Below are 23,648 nucleotides of genomic sequence, written 5' to 3'. Positions count from 1 at the left end.
CAGGGGGCGCCGTGTTCTGCGGAGCTTTCGGCATTCTGGAACGGCCGCTGCAAAGGACCGGGACCACACCGGCAAATTTGTCCTTTTTAGGGTTAAATCCCATGGTGTTCCGATGGATTTCCAGCTAAACCGATATACGTAGTAACATGTTGCCAAATTTTGAACTGCCCTCTGTGCTTGTGCTGTTACTAGCAAACATCTGCAGACCTAAGGAGGTCCATGGTGCTCATCTCCATCCCTTGGCGCGGTGTGTGGAGAGAATCCCTTGCTAATTCTCCTGATTGAGCTACTGTTAAAAGCACAGGAGCACCTTAGGTATCCTCCTCCAGTAATCAGTTGGCATCCTTATTACACGTTCCTCCCTGCCCCCAGAAGGACGAGAGCTGAGTGGGAGAGTGCATGCAGAAGATGGTCCAGGGTTCCTATCCCTTGTAGCTGCAATTTTAAAATGAAACAGTCTGGGATCTCCAGCAACAGGGCCTATAAGGAGGCATATCCCACAGACATCTGGTTGAGCACCTCCATGGGCCATGGCCACAGGCTTTTGATTAGAATAGGCTTGCCTCCTCTCTCTGGGTTCATCCACCCACAGCAGCTTCTGCACATCCTTCCTGGACCACTGGGATCCATATTTTCTATTGAGTAAATGAGCTCAAACAAGCCCTACCCTTCAAGAGGTGTAGGGTTTGTTTTACACAGAAGAATGTAGGAGATGCGTGCTTTTCAGACCCGCTCGGGTAAGTGAATGCGGAAATATACAGAGAGTTTGTATCATGCAGTGATCTAAGTGCAATTTTTTTTAGCTTTGCTTGTTAATAAAATGGGACCATGCAACTGGGTCAAAAAGGGTAATTCCAGGCCGGGGGGGGGGGGGGGGAGATTGGAAGGGGATGAGGGGATGCAACTTAGTGGTAAAGTATCTTCAGCTTCCAGCACCTCTTATGCAAAGGTTCTGGATTCAATCCTCAGCATCTTCCATTAAAATACTCTCTGAGAGCAGGACTCCACCTGGGACCCTGCAGAGCTGCTGCTGGTTAAAACAGGAAACCTGTGCTAGGAGGGCTGCATTCTGTTCCTCTGTTGTCCTTGTGGGTGTAGAATTGCTCCCCAGCTGTTCTGCAGCAGGGAAGTGGTTAAGCAAGGGAAAGTTCACTACTGGGGCATTATCTGCTGACAGTGGAGCAAAGGCCCTGTGACTTGTGAGCCACCAGGTTGTTGTTGGTTTTTTTTAGGTTGTCCGGCTTGCTGCTTGCAGGTGCCCTGAAGTTTCTTGGAAAACTGAGGCAGGACATGAAGTTCGGGGGCTGCAGATGAGCAGCCGGTGGCTCAGCTGAGGAGAGCAGCTGGTGCTGGAAGGAAGCACTGAAGAATTCTTGCCAAATTGGCACCCAGGACCGTTTTATCAATACTGCATGCAACTGACTGGCTGGGCTGCCTCGCTGTGAGAACCCAGAAGAGTTTGCGCTGAACGGACTCCGAATAAAATGCTTGTTTGTGCACACGATGCAGACTAGTCCTGGACAGGCTGCTGTTTGCTTGGAGAGCCCCCTGATGTCCTGTGTGTGGATGCCTTATTTATCTCTCGGCTCAGGTAAGACGTTCTTCTTGCTGCTGTATGAACAAGCAGACTGCTGAGGAAGCAAAGTAGCCAAGTAGTCTCCCCTTGCGTTTGGCTGCTCAAAGAGAACATCTGTGGGGAGATTGCTTTTCTTTTTGGCAATTCCAGCTATTTTTGCAGAGCGGGCAATGGCTGTTTGTGGAAACTACAGAACCCTCCTTGCATTCAAAAGGTTTTTGTTTTAAAATGGCATTATTTCAATGGGTGTAGTTTTTTTTTTAGAGTCTGCAGCTCCTGGATGTCCACCGCAGAGTGTTTTTCACTCCCGCTGGGCTGAAAATCTCAGGCTGTTTTGCTCTGTTATTGTGACTGGGAACTGCAGCACAGAAAGGCCAGCATTTTAATTGGGGTTTTGTGCCTGTGCTCCTGTAACCTTTTTCACCAGGATAATGAAGGCATCTGTCTTCCTGCTATTTAGCGTTCATGTTTCAATCGTTTCTTCTTCGGATGGATTTTGATGGGTGGTTGTCTCTCTGAAAAGGTTACTGGGGTGTTGCAGAAGTAGCTGAAGCAAGCTGAAAGTCAGTCAAGAAAGTCTGTCCCTGCCACAAAATTAAGAGATTAAACTATGGGCCCTGGCATTTATGCCTGTAAACTAGTTTGTATTTTGTTTTGTGAGTTTAAAGCTTTTGGGGAACATATGTATCAATTCAAAATACATGACCTGATTTTTGGAAAATCCCTGTATTCTCAACATTGAAGATGCTGTGAGAGATTTTTGGCATGGGAGAGGGTGTTTAACTAGTTTTGCAGGGGGTCTACAGATTGTTTTCATGTTCATTTCCCCCTTGCTTTCTTCCTTGGGTGTGTTTACATCACTAGGGCATAAATGTGAGCTCTGCATGAGGCTAAGAATTGCTGGATACTTAAGAATGGGGTAGTTCTTTTGTTCTGTTGGATATCATTGAATATTCTTAGTGAGGCCTGTTGAAATCTGTTAACTCTACTATTCCATCTATACACGGGACCTTTAAGGTAATTTACAATGCATAATGAATTAGCCAAAAACAATCCACAAACTCTCCATGAATTCTAAAAATCAGCTAACTGGACAACCAAAAACAACAGGAAGCACGTTAAGTGGGATTCAAAATCAGTTGCAAGCATCTAGAAGTACAGAAGAGAAACAGAAGTAGTCATGTCTTACCCAGGGCAAAGGCTGAAGTAACAGTGCCTTGTCTGGAAAAGAGCAGAGAGGGAGAGGGCTGCTTTGTAGGACAGAGAATGCCAGAGGTGCCATCACTAACAAACAGAGAATGCCATCACTAACAAACCAGTTTTATACAACATGCTAGCCTGCCACATCTCAGCTGGCAATGGAACACTGAACAATTTTTCAATGACCCATGTCCTTTTAGGCCCGGCATGATTGGATGGGAAGTCTAGGAGATGTGGGTTTGAGTTCAAGTCTTAGCCATCACTACGGGTTTGGGTAGAAAATCTCTTGGCTTTAGTTGCAGATCTCAGAAAAGGTAATTCTGTATTGTGATGTACTGGTGTGTGTGTATGTGTGAAGCCACTGAAAATGAGTGTCCCAGTAGCCAAAGGGGTTCAGGAGTTGTTTTTTGACTCTCTTCTACCTCCCCACAGAGATTTATCTGTCAAGAAAGACCTGAGTGCTGCTGATTGCAGGACAGTGTTCCTGATCACTTTATGTGTTGTGCTGGTTACCAGGTGGCTGGGACTTGTTTGTACAAATGGAGAGCAGCCACAATTTGCAAGGGCTGGTCAGAACACGGAACTTCTCTTTCAGGGTAGCTTGTCTGCTATTACCAGTTGTCTCATCAATGAATCCCTAATAAGCTTCAGAGAATGTCAGATTTTCCTGGAACAAACAGTCCTGTAGTTTTGTCTAATGTCTGCACTGGAGATTCACCTTTGGGGGTGGGAGAGGAAGTGTAGTTAAAAGGCTTAGCCATCCACTGGAGAGGGCTACACTGAAGCCCTGCCTAGAATTCACACTGCTGCTTATAGGTAACTTATAACTGGCATGGAATATCTAGAGAAATGCTCCCTATTGCCTTCTTCAGTCTATTGCAGGGGTAGTCAACCTGTGGTCCTCCAGATGTTCATGGACTACAATTCCCATGAGCCCCTGCCAGCAATTAATTAAAAGGAAATTCTGTCTAAACATCTGAAAGAAGTTCCTGACAGTTAGAGCGGTTTCTTAGTAGAACAGGCTTCCTTGGGAGGTGGTGGGTTCTCCATCTTTGGAAATTTTTAAACAGAGGCTGAATAGCCATCTGACGGAGAGGCTGATTCTGTGAAGGCTTAAGGGGGTGGCAAGTTACAGTAGATGAGTGATTGGGATGTGAGTGTCCTGCATAGTGCAGGGGGTAGGACTAGATGACCCATGAGGTAAATTCCAACGCTATTATTCTATGATTCTATGACCTGGGTCCTATCTGCCCTCACTGTTTATTTTCTATTCTTACTGAATTTGTGGTATCTCTTTAATCCACATTCTGATTGTATCTGTTCCTGCACTCTGCACCTATCTTGTTTCTCACATTTTCACCTCCAGATTGCAAAGTTTAAATCTGCATACCAGATGCTGAGACTTTTTTTCTCCCCTCTCCCTTAGTTGGAGCTATTGATTGGTCTCTGCTGATTGGTTGGTTTTTGGCAGGAGAAGCCCCTTTGACTTCTGGTGGTTCCATTTTAGTGCTTGCTTCATTTTATGCTGCTTTATCAGCCCCTTTAAATGATGTGATAAGCATTAAAAGCAGAAGAAGACGAGCCATCCCTGCCTCAAGCTGCTTCTTCCTCCCTTCTTCCAGGCTGCACATGCTTCACCGGGGAGTGGTGGATGGAAGGGAAGGATGTTTTCAACTGGGATATCTTTGTTTGCAAAATGATTGTACGGAGGCACATAATTTCATTCTTAAAAATACTCTGGTTTCTCTGCAGATTGCATAAATAATCATTCTTAAGTTAAAAAAAGACAGCAGTGTATGTTGTGAATATCACTCACAATCACTGAACTCAACAGAATTATGGTGGCTCAATTAGTAAGGTGTTTGCCTTATAACCTAAACTTTATGAGTTCAAGTCTGACAATGGATCTTGAGTCCCCCCATGCAGGAGTTTTATTTATTTTTTTTACTTCTTCAAAAGTTAAAAAGGTCAAAAGTTTAAAATGGTGCATTTTGAAAACGTGTCTTTCCGTAGCAAAAAAACCCCCACACCCAGACTCAAACTCATAAAGTTATGGTTGCAAGGTAAGCATCTTACTAATTGAGCCACCACAGCCCTGGTAAAATTCATTGCCTGTGAGCCATATCCATGACTGCTGGTTTAAAAAAAATTAAAGAATGAAATGAAGTGCCTCTGTACAATAGCTTTTTAAACAAAGAGATCCCAGTGTAAAACATCCCCTTCATTTTTAAAATAAAAGACCAAAAAGAGGGCAGCCCTGGGGAGCATTTCTCTCCCCCCCCCCCCCAGTCCCCTTCCCTCCCCTCCTGCAGTATGAGGCACATGCAAATTGGAAAGAAAGCCGGAAGAAGCAGCTTGAGGTAAGGAGGACTGGTCTTTACTTCTTCTGATATTAATACTTATCACATAACTTGGCTGATAGAACAGTATAGCATGAAGATAGCACTAAAATGCAACCACTGGAAGTCAAGGGGCTGCTCCTGCAGAGACCTCCGCAGAACTTCTGTGCTGTAGACGTGGCTGGGGAGGGGAGAGAAAGCCCAAAAGAGTCAGGACATCTGCACCCAGAAAGGAGTGCCATAGGCCTGCTTTTCTTTGATGAAGCAGAGGAATTCCACTCTTGAATATACCAGCGAGTAAGTCAATCCTCAGCTGTTCAGATTGGAGAGAAAACCCAACCAGGATCAGAGTGGAGGCTGGGGTCAGGTGCAGATGACTTGTTTAACCGAACCCAGCCAGCTTAAAAAACCCAGTGCTGATAAGCCCCTGGATACTTATTATCTGCTCCATTATGGGTGTCCTCGCAAGAATTTATAGACAGTGTTAATGAGCTGAGGTTTATTGCCGTTGGTAGCTGTGAGAGCAGAGCTGGAGGAGATGAGGGGCAGTTATTTTGGCAGGGCTTTGCCCTGGGGGAGTTTAGGGTCAAGCTTACACTGGACTCTGCTTCCCTGGCATGCCCCAGCTCCTTCCATGTCTGTTTCCTTGTACCAGAGTCTATAACTACATCACGTTGACTTTGAAGTGATTGCATTGTAAATTAAAATTGCAACATAGTTAATTCCTTGTACTGTTGTAACTTTGATTTATGAGTGTGTTAAGGGATTTAGTTGGTATCCTGTTCTTGCTTGGTTGGCATAAGGACGGGATTTGTACAGGTTGAAAATTAAAAGAAAAAAATCCATCTCCGTTGGAAAGAATGCAGTGCTGGGTCTTGGCAGCCCATTCCTGGGAAAGCACAAGCAGAGCTTGTAGTGATCTTCCGGTGCATTGGGCCTTCTGAATTCTGACCTTGGCTTACGAACATCTAATGTTGGATGTTGGTCTTTTTTAAACGGGAAGAAAACCACAGAGGGGAGAAAAACTGGAAAGGACAAAAACCTAACTGAAAAAGTATTAGGACCCCAAAGGTTGGATGTCTGTACAACATGAATAATAAAATAGGTGATTCCTAGAAAAACATAATATGCACAGTACAACAGTAAATTGTGGCGCAGGATGGTAAGGCAGCCAACATGCTGTCTGAAGCTCTGACCTTGGGGCTGGGAGTTCGATCCCAGCAGCCGGCTCAAAGTTGACTCAGTCTTCCATCCCTCCGAGGTTGGTAAAATGAGTACCCAGCTTGCTGGGGGGTAAAACAGTAATGACTGGGGAAGGCACTGGCAAACCACCCCGTATTGAGTCTGCCATGAAAACGCTAGAGGGCGTCACCCCAAGGGTCAGACATGACTCGGTGCTTGCACAGGGGATACCTGTACCTTTACCTCTAATCTAGCTTAACCCTCTTTTTGCAGCAGTTCCAAGCAAGCTGTTTTGGGATGCTCACAGGCATGCCTGCTGAATACTGGCATCTGGTATTTAGAAACAGACTGCTTTGAAAATCGAGGCTCCATTTAGCTCTCTCATTAGTCAAGAGCACTCTTTCTCCTTCATGAATATTAATTTCCCTTTTAAGCCATCTAACTGTTCTGCCTTATCCCTGCACCTTGTGGCAGCGAATTCCATGGTGCTTGCATCTTGGGTGGAGAAGTATTTCCTTTTGTGTGCCCTGTGACTAAGTTTTATCAGGCAACCCTAAATTCTTATCTTACTGGGACAGAACAAACAATCTCCAACTATAAGATCTTTCCACGCCTTCTATACTTTTTAGGAACATCTGTCATATTCCGCCCATCCTTCGTCATCTTCTCAATTTCTTCTCAACATTGTGTGAGTTGCTGTGATTCAGCCCTTCCTTTGGGGCACTCTGCAGTGACCGGAGAGCTTATCGGTGTTTTATTGATGTACTTTTGAGATCTTTATTGCATCTCTTGTTTAATAATTAATTCTGAAAGGCTGTCAGTCTAATGTGCAAAAGAAGATTACTCGCGTGTCCTGATAGCCCTTGCTGAGCAAATCTAATCTGGAGACCATAATTTGCTGAATCAGCAAGCATGGATTTGTTTGTAGGGCACTGTATGTCCTGTAGTGGCCTCATGGGGGGTGGAGTGGGGGGGGCCTTTCTTACAAAGCCGTCCCGATATACTTCGGGGCCAAGTGGGAAAATCAAGTAGTGCGTCTCCCTCCTATTGATTAACATGGGGAAGTGATCTATACCAGGGGTAGTCAACCTGTGGTCCTCCAGATGTCCATGGGCTACAATTCCCATGAGCCCCTGCCAGCGTTCATGGGAATTGTAGCCCATGGACATCTGGAGGACCACAGGTTGACTACCCCTGATCTATACCTTGCACAAGTTCCACTGAAATGAACGGGGGCTGCCCAAGAGCTGCAGATCCTGTCCATTCAGTAGGGCTTGCACAGGAGAATTTTGTAATGGATTGCATGCTTTGGTATCAGAGTGGTCCATCTGTTCTCTGTCCGATGCAGAATCTGATTTCTGACTGATCTGGCCTGGGAGAAGGGCTATCTATGCATCATTCCTTCATTTCACCATGTGACATTTGTTTATTATTTTATTACATTTAAATAGATAAATATAAGATGATTAATATAAGATGATTATAGTTTAAATTGGTACCATTTTTGGCTAATTGGTTGCAGATACAGCATAATGCCTGAGTGCGTTGATTTGGAATAGCAGCATGTTTGTATTTTACTAGTGCTTAGAGTTCAAGAATGAAGAAAGCTAGATATTTTAAAGGTATACATTTGCACACCTTTTGTTGAGATGTAGGGTGTTCCCAGTGCCTGACATTATTTTCTTATATAAAGCTAGATATACAGCCTAACCAGGTTTGTTGTGGGTCAAGGCAGACAGGGAACATGATGTAACTGTGCATCAAGCTCAGTTTTACATACTTAATAAATTGAATAACAGCAATGGTAATGATAATAGTGACACTTTAACAGAATAATAATCACACAGATCCTGGGTTGTCCAAGTCAGGTGCATGGAATACTAGGATAGAGCTTCCCCTCTTACTGAGCTTCTGTACCTTTCCCAGCTGCATCGTAGGTGAATATCAGCAGCTGGGAAATTCTTCTGCCTTGTCAAATCTTTATGCCAGGCAGGCTTCCCCTCATGGATTTCTACCTGCTTTGCATTGGCGTTCTTTCCCCCTCTCTTTTATTATTGCAGTGCAACAATACATAATTAGAACAAGCATACAGAGCAAACAACATATCTGTTTCTGCATTTTTGCAGTGAGTACACCATAGCTCGATTCTAGTCCATTAGCACTGTAGTGACCTACACAGTTTTCCAGGTATGAATTTTTGAGCTTTCGAGAGTCAGATATCATATATCTGATGAAATGAGCTTCAAAACCTCATACCCTGAAAATCTTGATGGTCTTTAAGGTTCTACAGAACTAGAGTCTAGGCATTTTACAGCAGACCAGCATGGCTACTCCCTGAAACTACCCTACAACCGGACGCCTTCCATGTTCTCTGTTGGCATTAACAGTGCTTGCCCTGGAACACAGAACTCCTTGTAAGAATTGCTCTGCTGAATCCGAAGTCCCATGCATCTGTCCTCTTCTTTCTAACAGTGGCCAGCCAGGGGCTTCTGGGAGACTTTCAAACAAGGCAAGAAGGTCCCCTGCTCCTGAATATCGTGGCTTTATTTTTCATGGCAAATAGCTGTTGGTACTTCTCACCCATCAACCCAACTCATGATTTTCTTGTAGCAAGATGAGGCTAGCCGAACCTCATTAGATCTCAGCTTGTAGGCAGGGTCAACCCTGATTAGTACTTGGATGGGAGACCACCATCGAAATGTAGGGCTGCTATACAAAGGCAGGCAATGACCAGCTACTTTTGAATGTCTCTTGCCTTGAAAAACCCATGAAAGGTTGCCATAAATTGGTTGCCACTTCCTGCTACCAGGCCCTGACAGCATCTTGGAGTGGCCAGTTCCACAAGACATATTGTGTGTGTTCAGGAGCTCTCACTCTTCTCGCCTATAGCCAGTCCGTGTCATTGAGTGGCTTCTAAGAAGCCACATTGTATGAGAGAATATGAAAGCCGGCTACTAGACTATTCTCCGACATCCCACCCTCCGATGTCCCTCTTGAAGTTTGTTGGATTCCATATTTCATGGAGGTTTGTAAAGAAGCCCCTTTCCCCCCAAACCACATTGGGCCAATGGGAATTCTTGATGCGTACTGGACACAAACTGCCACTTTCTGCCTAAGAGTTTGTACCCTTTGTTACCCAACTTGTTATTCATAGTTTCCCTGAATTCTGTAAAGTCCCCAACTGTAGCTTGTTTTGTTTGCCCTGATGTGGAAGAGATCTGAAGGAAAAGTGGAGGATGATAAAAACCAGTTAAAGAGGAAAGCTATCTTTTGGGGAACCTATCCACTAATGATCCCCTCATGAACCATAGGGAATCCCCAAGGCTAGGTTTGAAACCTAATCTTTGAACCCAGACACTAAAGTAGTGTCCTCCACAAAGATTATTCTCAGAGCTGGGTCAAAGATTCTTCGGAATATCTACCCAGACCACATATTTTCTTGTAGAAGGTTTTATGACCCTTCCATGTGTTCCTTGTGAAGATAAAGATGCATTAAAGTTCTCAGAATAGAATACTTCTCCCTCTGATTAACTGGTCACAGAGGAGTGAAAAAGAAAGTTGGACCTCCAGAATCAGCTGACAGGTGAGATCTGAAAGCCATTATACAGAATTAGGCAATAATTCCTCTGAAAATGAGGGACTCCATAGTCTTATCTCCATGGTTCTATGTAGGTTCCTTGGGGCAGTCTCTTCAATGTGTCAGAGCTAGGTTGTGCCTGAAAAATCAGACCTGGAATGGGAATGTCAACCAAGTGGCAAATGGAATGGAAACAGCGAATTTCCACCAGGTTTCGCTAGTAGATTTTCTAGGGCCTTCTGGGTAATCCCTGCAGGAAGCAAAGTACTGAACTGGAGAAACCTTTGTCCTGGGCCAGCAGATTGTGTCTTGTAAACAGGCCATTTTGTAAATATTTTCCTCCCCTGTATTTGTTCCCTGCTTGTTTATCTCCCCATCTCCATACCAGTGTGGAAGGGGAGATGATCCCTGATAAATGTGTAACGTTTTAACTTGAATCTAGCTCATGAACAAGCCCACTTCTTTAGACTCTGCTGATCTAGCCATCCTGACCCACCTTACTGTCACCTCCATTTCCATCAAGGTGGCCTGGGGTAGAGCAGCCTTTGAAGATTTCTCAGAAGCTTCAGCGGGTGCAGAATGCAGTAGCAAGACTCCTCTCTGAGGTCAGCCACTTGGAACGTGTCATGCTGCAGCAACCGCACTGATTGCCTCTTTGAAGAAGGTTTGTTCTTATATGCCACTTTTGTCTACTCGAAGGAGTCTCAAAGCAGCTTCCAACCTCCTTCCCTTTCCTCTCCCCACAGCAGACACCCTGTGAGGGAGGTGAGGCTGAGAGAGGCCTGATATTCCTTCTCAGTCAGAACAGCATTATTAGTGTTATGGCGAGCCCAGGGTCACCCAGCTGGCTGCATGTGGAGGAGGAGCGAGGAATCAAACCCGGCTCGCCAGGTTAGAAGTCTGCACTCCTGACCACTACACCAAGATGGCTTTCCTTCCTAGCCCAATTGAAAGTGCTGGCGATCCCCTTTAAAGCTGTTCCTAGACTCTCGTGCCTCTTGAACGACAACTCCTCTGGGCCAGGCAGCTCCCTAGGATGGTCCATTTGATAAGAGTGCAGTCCTCGATATTTTGGAATGACTTAGCCAGAGCGGGTTCGTTGAGTGCCTTTGCTTGCTTCATTCAGGATGGTGAGAGACTGTTGTGTTCCAGGGAGCGTCTGGCAGAGGGTAAACTGTTTAAGTGTGCTAACTATGTCTCCTGGTGTTTCACTGATGTTTTAATTCTGCATTGGCTCTTATGATGTCTCTGTCCGGCAGCTTTGGCTGTTTTGCTTAGCCACCTTGCGTTTGCAGAGATCAGGTGGGGTAGATACATTAAAAACAAACAAGTCCAGCCATCCACCTATAGGAAAGCTGTATTTCCGTCTACCACAAGGGAACAGGAGGTGGAGGGAATGAAATCCATTTTTTAATCGCCTCGGAATGCCTTTGTTTTCTGAGCCTTCAGCAGACGTCGTCTTATGGTGCTTTCCTCCACCACCAGCCAAGGAAGTTATGGACTTTAGAATATGAGGTACTTATTTCCACACAAAATCAGAGGGCTTTGTGTGTGCGTGCTTCAACTGCAGAGATGCCTGGAACATACGCAAGACTACCTTCTTTTTTAAAAAAATCAGAAGCTCCGGAGTGATTTTGATTGCTCTTGAAAAACTTTAGTTACCCACTTGTTAATTAAGTTTTTTATTTGATTTAGGTCATGACGCATAATGCTTGTGGTGACCCAGGTGGATGTGAGCGGCCATTTTTAGCAGAGGTGTCTGCTGCCGCCATGAGGACTCTTTGTGGCTCCTGAGGTGCGCATGCTTCTGCCTTGGAGGTCTTTTCTTCCGGAGATTGGGCTGAAGACTTTCTGATCTACCCCTCTTCTTCTTTCGGGATCCCTTCCTTCTGCTTGGCTCGTCATGGGAGGATGTTTTTCCAAACCCAAGCCAGGTGAACCGCTCTTCAAAATGCCTCTCCTCTAATGGTCCCATGTTGCCTTTGAGATAGGCGCTGCAATTAAAGTAGGTCAGGCCACTCCACGGGGAGAGCTCTGTGGAGAATTTTAATTCCCTTTGCTTTTACACAGAGGGATTAAAGCCATTGGCTAATCCACAGAAAACTTCGTTTCACTTTGGGCACAATGAATTGCGATGACTTTAATTAAACATTCAGAGCTTAGGAACTCCAGGAGGTAGCGCCAGAAACATAGGACTGGGCAGAGGGGCACGACCAGACACAAAGTCTCTTGCTAAGAGGTAGCTATAGTATGGGAACTTACCTCAAACAGGCTAAAACTTGCAATAGAAATGGCTTTGGATTTGGGGAATGGGTGAGATTGGCACCTACTTGTACCTTTGAGACCTGGATTCTTTGAAGCTTTCTTTGACCCTTAGCCATAATGCTCTCCACTTCCAGCTCAGGAGGCAGGTAGGTCTTGCAGTGATAATGGGAAAATAGGTCTTGGCATAAAAATGCACAAAAGTTATTGTTAAGTGGTCCATACATACCTCCAGGTTGAATTCAGATGAAGACTGTTGTTAGTCATTGTTTATGTATTTGACACATTTTAATCCTCCCCTTCCTCCAAGTACTTCAGGTTGGCATAGATCTATCTGGGCACCTCAATTTTAAAGCCCTGTATAGTCTGGGACCATGAGCCTACCCATATACTACAATCATCTTTGGAGGCCCTGCTTCAGTTGCCCCAAGCATCTGAAGTGAGACAGGTGGCAACCCTCAAGGAGAGGATTTTCTTGATTGTGACACTAAACTTTGAACTGCCCTCCCTAGGGAGTTTTGTCTATCTCCCATTATCAGTGTCTTCTTTTGGAATGGCTTAGCCAGAGTGGGTTCATTGAATGCCTTTGCTTGCCTTATTGAGGCCTCCCCCCACCCCCGCCTCCCCCCACCTCCCCGCTGTGGCCCGGTACCGAGGGCTTCATGGCCTGCATTAGGAAGTTCACTATCACTCTATCGTTCTTAAGGGTAAGGCTGCATCTGTCTCCAAAGATGATATTGGACTATGAGGACACACACATGAAGCTGCCTTATACAGAATCAGACCACTGTTGTTGTTGTTGTTGTTGTTGTTGTTGTTGTTGTTGTTGTTGTTGTTGTTGTTGTTATTTTCTTTCAATTTATTCTCCACCACTTCCTAGACCAGCTCGTGGCGGATTACAGAGTCTTATAAAATACCCATTAAAAACCCCATTAAAAGACATAAATAATCCAAGATGGTGGAAAACCCACTCCCAACCTCCACTATTAGAGGGGTGGAGACGGAAGTCAAAGCGATGTATTACTCATAGCCGGAGGAGGGCATGTTGATCTATCTCGCCAGCCCCAGCCTCAACCGTAGACCTGTCGGAAGAGCTCCGTTTTAGAGGCCCTGCAGAAGGCTGAAAGTTCCCGCAGGTCCCGTAGCTCAACTGGGAGCTCATTCCACCAGGTAAGGGCTGGGACCGAAAAGGCCCTGGTTGAGGCTAGGCGCGCTTCCCTGGGGCCAGGAACAACTAATAAATTTTCACCCGCAGAGCGTCAGGCCCTGCGGGGGGCATAGGGCCTAGTCCGTCAAAGTCAGTACTGTCTGTTCAGACCAATAGCAGCTCTCCAGGGACTCAGGCAGAGGTCTTTCCCACCACCTAGCCCCTAATCCTTTTAACTACGGACACCAGTGATTGAACCTGGGACATTCTGCATGACAACCAGATGCTCTACCACTGAGCCTTGGCCCCTTCCATTGATTCCTCAGCTGATGTACAACAATGGGGGAACAGGTGGGTGAATGAAGTCCTTTGCTTTCCTCTCTAGGGCAGTGTAGTCCTGATTGTATGTTCCCCAAACTTGCACATCATGCAGTGGCCTCTGATGGGAAGGAGCTGCAAACATGGAGAACTCTTGGTAAATGAATCTCAGGTATAGAGTTGCATCCTTGGGTGCCTGGAACTGTGTTGGCAAGGTTTGTGTTGTTACTTATTCATCTTGGTTGTCGTTATTTATTCATTTAAATGTTTTCTTAGTCCTGCCAGTCCTCTGCAGAAATGCAGAGAGGATGACAGAATCCCAGCCTGATGGTCTCTCGTTCTTTTTTTAAAGTTGGAAGATGGATTAAAAATTTTTGTTGGTCTAGCTTTCTGTTTCCAAAAACAGCCTGGGTTAGTATGGTGGTGGTCATCCTGGATTTGGTATTCTCAGGTATACTGCCTCTAAACCAGTGGTTCTCAACCTGGGGGTCGAACAACCCTTTCACAGGGGTCGTGGCAGGGCGAGCAAATTAATGTCTCCTGAAAATCAGTTTTGTCCGAGGGAAAGTGCCTGCACATGAAAGCTCATGCCTTGAACACATCTTTGTTGGTCTTAAAGGTCCCCCAGGACTCAATTTTTGCTCTTCCAAATCATTGATTTCTGTTACTCGGTTTGTACCCCACCCTTCTCTCCAAGGGGGTCCCAAAGTGGCTGACATTGCTCCTCTCCCATTTCATCCACACAACAGCCTTGCGGGGTAGATTGAGATAGAGCGTCCGTCTGTCTGGAGCTGCGGAAAAGAGCGAGATTGGTATGGTGGGACAAGAGGCAGAACTGAACCGAGAAATCCCAGGGGGAAAAAAAACAATTTATATACAATCATGAACAATGGATCTTCATGCCATTGCTCAGTTTCGGTTTAATTTCTGTGAAAGAACACTGGCATAATTCTACGGTTGGGGATATTAAAGGGTCGCAGCATTAGGAAGGTTGAGAATCACTGCTCTAAACCACGGAGGTTCGGTTTAGCTACCATGGCTAATATAGGAGTTGGTAGGCCCTACCCTACTTGTGTGAACTTGCCGAATCCTTTTAAACGCTATCCCATCTTGGGTTCAGGACATATTACATACACTAGTAATTAAGCCCTCTGTAACTGCAATACAGCGGGCGCTGGCTGGTTGTCGGCGCCCCCCCCCGTGCCGCGGCCTATCCGGGTGTTCTTGGTCCGTGGTGGGGGCCGCGCTGGTGGTGGCGATGGCGGGCCATCCTCCATCTTCTGCGGGGTATGCTGTGTCTTCGGCCTCCGCTGACGGCATCCTCGTAGGCTGACGCGGCGAGAGGCCTTCTGATACTCTCCTCCTGGTAGTGAAAAGCAGGGTATTTTAAAAAGTATATATGTGCATCAGTGGATTTATTGTACATTGTGGGTGTGTGTCTAGAGTTGAGAGATTGTTCATGGGTTAGTGTAAACGGGCCTGTGTGTATAAAATGGGCCTGTGTGTGTAAAAAGGACCCAGAGGAGTTAACAAAGGAATGTGTTCCTTTACAAGTGGTGGGCAATTTCATTTTAATGAAATTCCCTGAGCATATAATTTACTTGTGGACTTTTTTGGGGACTCTAGAATGGTGCTCTGTAGGAGACATGCAATGCAGGAGGAATTGACAGAATCAGAGTTTGTAGCTTGAAGTAGCTGGAACTGGAGGCTGGTATGTGGCTCAGAAAAGGGGTTGTGCATGGATCACTTGTAGGTAAAGCATGTTGTCCTGTACTTGTATCCCCCTCAGCTGTTTGGGCACTTGAAAAGGCATATGGGACACATGCGCATGCACACGCACGCACAATCAGCTGGTCCTTCTGCACTGTGCATGTGTCTCCACTTTAACATTCCTGAATTATTCTGCAAAATAACATCAGTGTCCATGGGTCAGACCCTTGGATTCTTTAACATCTAGTTTGGCCCTAAGTTTCTTAACAAATAAGATATTTATTTTTAAAGGAAAGTTTCTTAACTTTTCTTCAACTCAGTGGGTAAGTAAGGTGAAATTGTCTTTGGACTGCGTTCTAAAAGGTTAAGCCCTCTACAAAGCTGCTGAAGGAAAATTCTAACCCTGGTGTGATGGTAATTGGCAAATGTTTAATCAGAAGCATGTGACTGTTTTTTAGTTGTGGCCCCATGAAAGTCTATTTATTTGAGGGATAAAAGAATTTATCAACAGCCGAGAGTCTCTTTCCAGTGCTAGCCCTGAAATCTTTGGAAAAAATGTCCTTGAGCATGTGCAGAGAGCCTTTAGTAATCTCTGAGTAACAGCATAATCTTTTCTGTGTTCTTGTAAAGTATATTTACATGAGTGTTTATGATTGCGATAATAGAATTAGAAGGTACCTGCAGGGTCATCTAATCCAATCCAATTCTGATCTTGTACACAGAGAGACACACCAATTCTGATCTTGTACACAGAGAGACACACAGTTTGATCTACTTCCACCCAGATAGATGCATGTTGAAAATTTGTCCTGGTGAACAACAACCAATAATAGCAAATTGCAGATCCAGGAAATGTAAAGGCATTCTCCTTAAGTAAAGATTTTTACCCCGGTTGATAAAAAGAATTTTTTATATTTATATTTCATTTTCTAACAGTGTGTTATTGTATTGACCTCTGAAGATCTTATAGATTGAAATACATTAGGTCCAAGTTTTCTGTACTTAGGTTGTACATGTTTTACCAATATCTGTGTGTGACCCATAGGGAAATGTTCCCTTTTTATGTGTTTTAATAAATAATTTGTTTACTTAATATTTTTAAATACTTTTGTGTCCCACGATCTCTTTAGTTCTCACATGTTTTTCAGCTTGGGATTTTTTGTTTTTCCTTATTTTCTGTTGCTTACCACTTAGAGTACCTAGAGTTATTCTGAATGTGTGGAAAGATCAGGTGGAAGTACAGGAAAATCACCTTTGAAGTGGGATCAACAACCAACCTTCTTAGCTTCTGCTTTCCTCCATAGCTTGTGGTTATAATATTACTGGCTGAGCTGTGGAAGTAAAATCTAATTTCCTGTAGTGTGCTCCTTCTTCCTACGTATTTCATAGTTGCCATCCCACTAAACATGTCAGTGATGGGGCATGGACAGTTAACATCTTCTGGTATTGGAGGAAGGAGCCTTAGCAGAGTACGACCAGGGAAAAGGAAGACCAGTAGTGGCAGAGGCCAAAGCAGAATGTGAAAGTCTGAGAAGAAGACTGGGAATAGGTATGGAAGCAGGAGCACTGACAGGCTAGTGCTGGTGACATCAGTCATCACCACTCCTTGTCCCAGTCATCCCATTCTTTTAAAAAGAATTCTCCAGAGTTTTATGAGAAGAAATAAGTAACCAGCCATGTAGATAACCACATGTGTGATGTTATATGATGGTAGTGATCATAAAGAAGCAGACATTTTGGCTGTGGCACTAAGGGTAGGCAAGGTTAATGGTGTGACAGAGCCTGTTTGTTGCTATAGTTTGTGAAGCCAGGCTCACGCTAGCACTGTTCTTGTGTTGCAGTGAATGCGTGTGTGCCCTGCGTGCATGTGCAAACATCTGTTTGCAAGAAAGAGCCGATGAGCATTCACTTTACAAATGAAACTAGGGACCAATACCTGGATAAATGCTGTCTACATTCAACTCAGTGTGTCTTGAATGCCACATGAGAATTATTACCCCATGCATGTTCTGTAAAAGATCAAGTGTGCATTGTACACGGATTGCAATTGAGTCCACTGGGACTTGTGAACTGGGCTATTATTTGTGTGGAGAGAAGGAAAAGCAACTTCTACAATTTGTTCTTTCATTTTATGTCTTCATTAATCGTTCAGGGACTTGTTAAAATCAGCAGTCTTGCAGAGGAACAAACTTCCTACTCAACTAATATTTCTGCTCTGTGTGGGGAATTAAGATTCAGAGGGTATTCGTATCATACAGTGCCAATCATATTCCTACCATAAAAGAGATTAAATAGCATCTACTAAAGCTGAACGTTTTTGAATCTGCAGGACCGGATAACTTGCACCCTGCCGTTTTAAAAGAATTGGCCGAGGAGCTCTCTGCACCATTGAGGTTGATTTTTAATAAATCTTGGAATACTGAGGATGTTCCAGAGGACTGGACAAAAGCTGAAGCCAGTATGTCAGTGTATAAAAAGAGTAAACGGAATTCACTGGGTAAATATAAGCCAGCCAGCCTGCCTGCCCGCAATCCTGGGAAGAAAACAATGAATGGTTTAATAAGGATTCAATCACTAAGGAATTACAGCATCTTAATAATTAGGCCTGTAAAATGATTAAAGAATTTTGGCAAATAATCACCTGTATTTTAAATGATTGAATAATTAATTTGGAGTAAATTCTGTAGATTACCAAAGCTTCAGTTAAGTTCATTTCTTGAAATAATGCCAACGTTTGCCATTGAACAAACACGTTATTATTGTCTGAAGAGAAATTCATCTTTATCATTGTCTCGTTTTTCCTTCCCTGTTACATGCTGGTATCAAAACAGATACAAAAAATAAACAGTATGTCTTTAAGTGCAAACTTAAATGGACTCCGGGGAATGGTAGAGGACAGGAAGGCCTGGAGGATCATTGTCCATGGGGTCGCGATGGGTCGGACACGACTTCGCACATAACAACAACAACAATGTCTTTAAGATGCAACCCTGGCAATTAAAACTGACCCAAACTGCTTAAAATTGGCCCAATCAAAGCCTTGGTTAATTAACCTACCAGTTAAACACTTTCAATACCTCCTAATAATACAAGTCAACCAAACATTACTTGGAAAAAGAGCTTTGCACTCAGCGTTTCGTAAGTTCTTTAAAATACAGATGCAAATATGGATCACAAAGGTAGCTGTTCAAAGTTATAGTTCTCATTAAGGAATGTTGAAATGGCTCTGTGCCCTGCTCTGCCTAATGAATGAACATTGTGTGCAAATAATGCACCGTGCATCCAATGGATTATGGGTTGGCTATTGCCAGCAGATAGCTTGTGAATGCTGCCTCATACTTGTTGTAATATGCAAGAACTGCAGTGTGCATAATTGAGCGGAATATAAAAAGTATCTTGCAAGAGGCGTATCCTCCTCTAGTGTGCCTCAATAGGGCCAATTCCGCACAGGTGAAAAAGGCCAAGAGGGCACCCATATGGAAGTGGGACTAATCTCTACTGGGTCAGCCCCCTCCAGGCCTCCATAGGACCAGTCAGCTCTGCAGCATTTTGTGGCACCGCGGGGCCAAATGGGACTTTTATCTTTTTTTTGCAGGAAGATGGTATTGCATTATCACGTAATCCAACCTTCTTGCAGCCCCCCACCCCGTCTGCCTGCTGTGGAATCTTTCCGCAGTGTCTGTGTCCCCTTCGGCGACAAATTTTAGCAGATGGTAGCTGCCACCATATGGAATGGCTCTAGGAAACTTCTTGCTTCTTTGAGCGCACTTCCTCTCTGCTTGCCTCCAGAACAGCAGTTGAACAGCCAGAATGACAATGGATAGTTGGGGTACTCTCTTCTCTTTCTATACATACTTTTTTTCTTTTCTTAATAAATACCATTTTATTTTTTAAGCAGCCTGGTACTCTGCTCCTTCGGATATTTAAACACTGCCAACAATACTAAGTGGCTATCTTGTCAGGCCAAAAATTCACATGTGCCATTTAAAGGACTTCTCAGTTTTTGTATTGGTGGGAAAAACCAGAAATGCCGGTTTAAATGTGCTTACACTGGGTTTCTGTATCAGTCAGTTGCCATGTAGGAAATGAGACTTAGATACTGTATAATCTTCTTGCACTTTATAATGCAGATATGAGTTTTACTTGCCTCCTTGGTGGGGCAGCTGCTCTCCTGGGTATCAAGCAGAGAAAGGCCTTTCTCAAGTTGAGTTTCTTTTAGCTGGCGATTGAATTTGGGACTTGTGGCTTCCAAATAATGGACTCTGACATTCTGGTCCAGTTTTGGGTTGTCACTTAGTACATGGGCAGAAATTTCAAGGGCCAGTTTCCTTAAGTCTAAAAATTAGTATTTTTACAGTATCTGATTATTTACAAATATATGTAAGTTGACTCACATGGGGATGGGGAGCTGATGTGCCACAAACACCGTGCTACTTTTTAAGACAGCATTGTTCTCCCCCCCCCATGCCCAGAAAGTCACACCAATTTCCCACTTTTTTTTTTAAGTGCAAAAGAGTGCTGTTTCTATCCACCTTCTAAATTCAGTTTTTAGGGCCAGCCTGGATGTGACTCTTCCTGTGAATTGGGTATGGCTTCCTCAAGCCATCTCTCATACTTACAGACAGTAGTGGGTGGAAACTAAGATGCTGAGCTCCTTGTGGACCAGATTTGGGTTGGGACCATGGCCTAAGGGGAGGAGGGGCTTCAACCTTCCATTTCAGCAACCTGAAACAGCCCCCGGGGGTCATTACTGAGGGGCCCTTCATGCAGGGTTCACTATCCAGACCCAGCTTGTGTGTGTGTGAGTGGGAGGGCAAATCACTGACGTCTCTCAGCCTTTGACAGGAAGAGTTGACTTGGAAGTTTCAGTTGCTTAGTTAAATAAATTATGTGATGTATAGTTAGTTTTACCTACTATCTTGAAATGAATCACTGCTGTATTTTCGTTTGCCTTTTGTGGGAAGGCAACATCCCTTGTTGTTTCGTCAAGAACAGTGTTATCTTGCACTCGAAAGCTCACGCCTTGAATAAATCTTTGTTGGTCTTAAAGGTGCTCTGATTTTATTGAGCTACTTCAGATCAACACTAGTGATTTGAATCTAGTGTTACCCTACTCAGTGATTTGTGTGCTACAGCCAGCTATCTGACTAACACAGAGGTCTTCTAGAGAGGAGTCAGTGTTCTTTTCATACTCTCTAATTTAGCTAAACATTTAATAACTGTGAGATTGATCCTTCCCACATATGAGCTTGATTGTCATTTTGAGGAAATGGTGGTGATAGTTAATTAGCAGTGCCGTATTTGTTGATACACACTTTAATTCCAAGCTGACTGAAAATAGTACATCTGTTGCTAAGGGATAGAAAGGGGGTAATTACTGGAGATACATTTAATAGGTTGTGTTTGTTTGCTTTGACTTTCTGAAATAATGCAGTGGATTATGTTGAAGAAAAAGAGCAAAGAAAGAAACCATATGTTGCATTTAAAACAGAGCAGCTAATAATACCAATTAACATCTTAATAGCAGAAGTCTGTTACTGAAACACCTCCTGCACATCTACTTAATAAATTAAGTGGAGCCCTTTGATTTATTAGCAACACTTATTGACCACCACTTTGCATCCAGGCTGTGGCCTTCTAAATTAAACTGTCTTGTCAGCAAAGGATACTAGGGGTAGGGCCAGTGATGATTCACTTGAATGGCCTGGGGCTAAAACCCTATTTTCAAAGGGAAGTCAGTGAGGTTTAAGGCTAGATAAAGGAGGAAATGCAATCTAAACTGAGAAAAAAGAAAAAAACTGACAGGTGCCTAAAGTACTTGTCACTTCTAATGTTTATTCAGCATTTCCCTGGCGTGAACCTTCCCCCACTTCAAACCACTGAATGGTAGGAGAAGTCATATCTTTCTTATCTCCTCCTCCTGGCCTCTTCTCTGGATTGGTTAATGACCTCCCTGCACTTGGTGCCAGCAACGTTCTCAACATCTTAGCCAGCAAGTACATTCAGTGAGGCATCTGCTTCTACTGAGCCGGGAGCATTTCTGTCCATGCCACTGAACTGCTATTAAAGAGACGTTTAAACCTTCAACAAGGGAACGTAGCTGGCCTTTTCTGGGTCTCACTGTCAGTCTCTTTAGGGTTCCACAGGACTGGATGAACAAGAATTGCCTCCTAGCTGACTGGGCAAGATATCGTCAGTAAACTGGACAAGAATTACTTTTGTTTAAAATGTTCTATGTTCACGGTATGCCACCAAGGATCAGCAGGATAACAGTTATGCAGAGGAAAGGGTAATTTGTAGGATTATGTGCATCGAACAGTGAATTACACCTGTGATCTCTCTCTCTCCCCTTGCTTTTGACCTTGAATTGGTCATCTCTAGACCATGGGTGGCTGAGAATATCTAGTTTCCAGCCTGCAGAACTGTGTTTTGCTGCAATAATTCCCTCTTGTTCTTTGGAGCAGGGGTAGTCAACCTGTGTTCCTCCAGATGTACATGGACTACAGTTCCCATGAGCCCCTGCCAGCATTTGCTGGCAGGGGCTCGTGGGAATTGTAGTCCATGGACATCTGGAGGATCACAGGTTGACTACCCCTGCTTTGGAGGGCTGTTGCTGTGCAGCAGCTGGGAGCGCATGAGCAGGGAAGTCCCTAGTTCAAATCTTGCCATGAAGTTGAAAATTGACCCCCAAGGAAAGCCACCCTTCACCCTTTGTGACATAGAGGATAATAACCCCGACCTTGCAGCACTGTTATCACTTAAGATTACTGAGGATATATATCTGAAGTCCTCTGAACTCTTGAAATATGCTCTGTCATAGTCCCTGCCTCCTAATGTTTCACTTGTAGTTCCTAATTATCTGCAGCACTGAATAGACATGGCAAAAGGAGGAACCGGTATGAATATATCAGTGCCTAAAGCTTTGACACACCTGCGATCTGATCACAAAACAATGACGTTGGGTAGGAGGCTGTGCAGGATATTTGATTTTGTGGCTGGAGGTATGAGGAGCAGGGAAGAGGTTTAGCCCTCACCCAGACAGCTGTGTGCGTCTGCCCCCTCATCTTTTCCTAGTATCTTCCACAAAGCAGTACCAGTTGTGGTCCATAAGCTGCCACCTGTGCTGGTTGTACCCCTGCTGAAGGTAGCTTGCTTATGGTCACCTAATATCCATGCCTTTTTCATTGTAGCTGTTGAAGGGTCTCTTGGATGGCATGAGGGGGGGGGGGGTGTCTGTGAGTCCAATTAATTGTATTTATTTGTTTTTATTTATTTATCATTCGACTTGTAGGACCGACCTCGGCTGAGCTGTCTCGGAGCAGTGTACACCATATTAAAATAACATAGGGTAAAACAAATCAAAACACCATATAATGGAACAGTAGAGTCAAACAGTAGACTTGCGCCTGCATCCTTACTCTCGGCCTCTCCCACATTGGTTTATCAAGAGTGTGGATGTTACAAGGGAGAGTGTTGTGTGTGTGTGTGTGTGGGGGGGATCTTTGATGTTACTGGCAGCCTGGCTTCAACCAAATGCTGGTGGAAGAGCTCTATTCTGCAGCCTCTGCAGAATTGGGTCAGGGATTTTGATGGGGAGGGGGAATATAGACTACAGGTACCTTAGAGGGGGGTTATTTGGGGATGCTCTGTTATTCTGTATGTTTTATAAACTGCTTTGAATCACAGTTAAAGGCAGGATATTATTAGTTAATCAGGGAGCAGGTGTCATTTACATCTAGGGTCATGTCTAAAGCGTTGCACTTGCAGAGGCATTACACTGAAAGCAAAGGTAGACTTCCTGCCAAGTGCTGGGGACCCCGGCTGTCTCTAACAGTGCAGAGTGTGGCGCTGGGCCTCTTGGCCTGCAGCATACCCAGATACACTGGAGACCTTGCAACTGTCCCTCCGCACCCCTCCTCTGAAAACAAAGTCCATTCCTCATATTTATGTATGGAGTAAAATGTACAGAAGAACAACAAGCATATCTTGCAAATATTTCCAGTTATCATGACTCAATTCATCTCCAATCTCATCATCCATAGCCTAAATTCTGCTGTTGAGAGCTCCCAAGTGCCCGTGACTTTTAGAGTTTGGAAAGTTTGTCCTCGTTCCAGATTCAGCAGATAGGGCTGGAAAGAGGCTAGATGGTGTATTCATGGGTAGAGTTGGAAAAACAGGAATCGGAGGGTGTCAAGAGGAAATGGTAGGTATGGAAAACAAGAGAGATGTATCCTTTACTACCAGAAGCCTCACCCTATTTCGAGAAGCTTTGCTATCTGTAAGGGATCGTATTTTTCTTTGCAGCTAGAATCGTGTATGTGAAACAAGGGATTCCGT

At 44.3% G+C, this 23,648-nt stretch overlaps 1 protein-coding gene across 19 annotated transcripts in view; it reads left to right on the top strand.

The window, feature by feature from the left end:
- The first annotated feature begins 49 nt into the window (after positions 1 to 49).
- Positions 50 to 23,648, top strand: part of AIFM3 (AIF family member 3) — a 48,511-nt gene continuing 24,912 nt past the window's right edge. For 4 of the 19 annotated variants that reach the window (XM_077308772.1, XM_077308771.1, XM_077308765.1 and 1 more), the window contains exons 1-3: positions 50 to 737; positions 1,233 to 1,591; positions 17,641 to 17,808. In XM_077308772.1, coding sequence (XP_077164887.1) covers positions 1,504 to 1,591; positions 17,641 to 17,808 — 256 coding nt within the window. In that variant the 5' untranslated portion in view covers positions 50 to 737; positions 1,233 to 1,503. Of the gene's footprint in view, positions 738 to 1,162; positions 1,592 to 10,335; positions 10,539 to 11,569; positions 11,809 to 13,668; positions 13,817 to 17,640; positions 17,809 to 23,648 lie in introns of those variants that run through there. The other 15 variants (XM_077308770.1, XM_077308768.1, XM_077308769.1 and 12 more) reach the window with 15 other exon arrangements.

The sequence above is a fragment of the Paroedura picta genome, chromosome 13 (assembly GCF_049243985.1).
Source record: "Paroedura picta isolate Pp20150507F chromosome 13, Ppicta_v3.0, whole genome shotgun sequence".
NCBI lineage: Eukaryota > Metazoa > Chordata > Lepidosauria > Squamata > Gekkonidae > Paroedura > Paroedura picta.
Note: the sequence above shows the minus strand (reverse complement) of the source record. Positions and strands in the feature narration are given on the sequence as shown.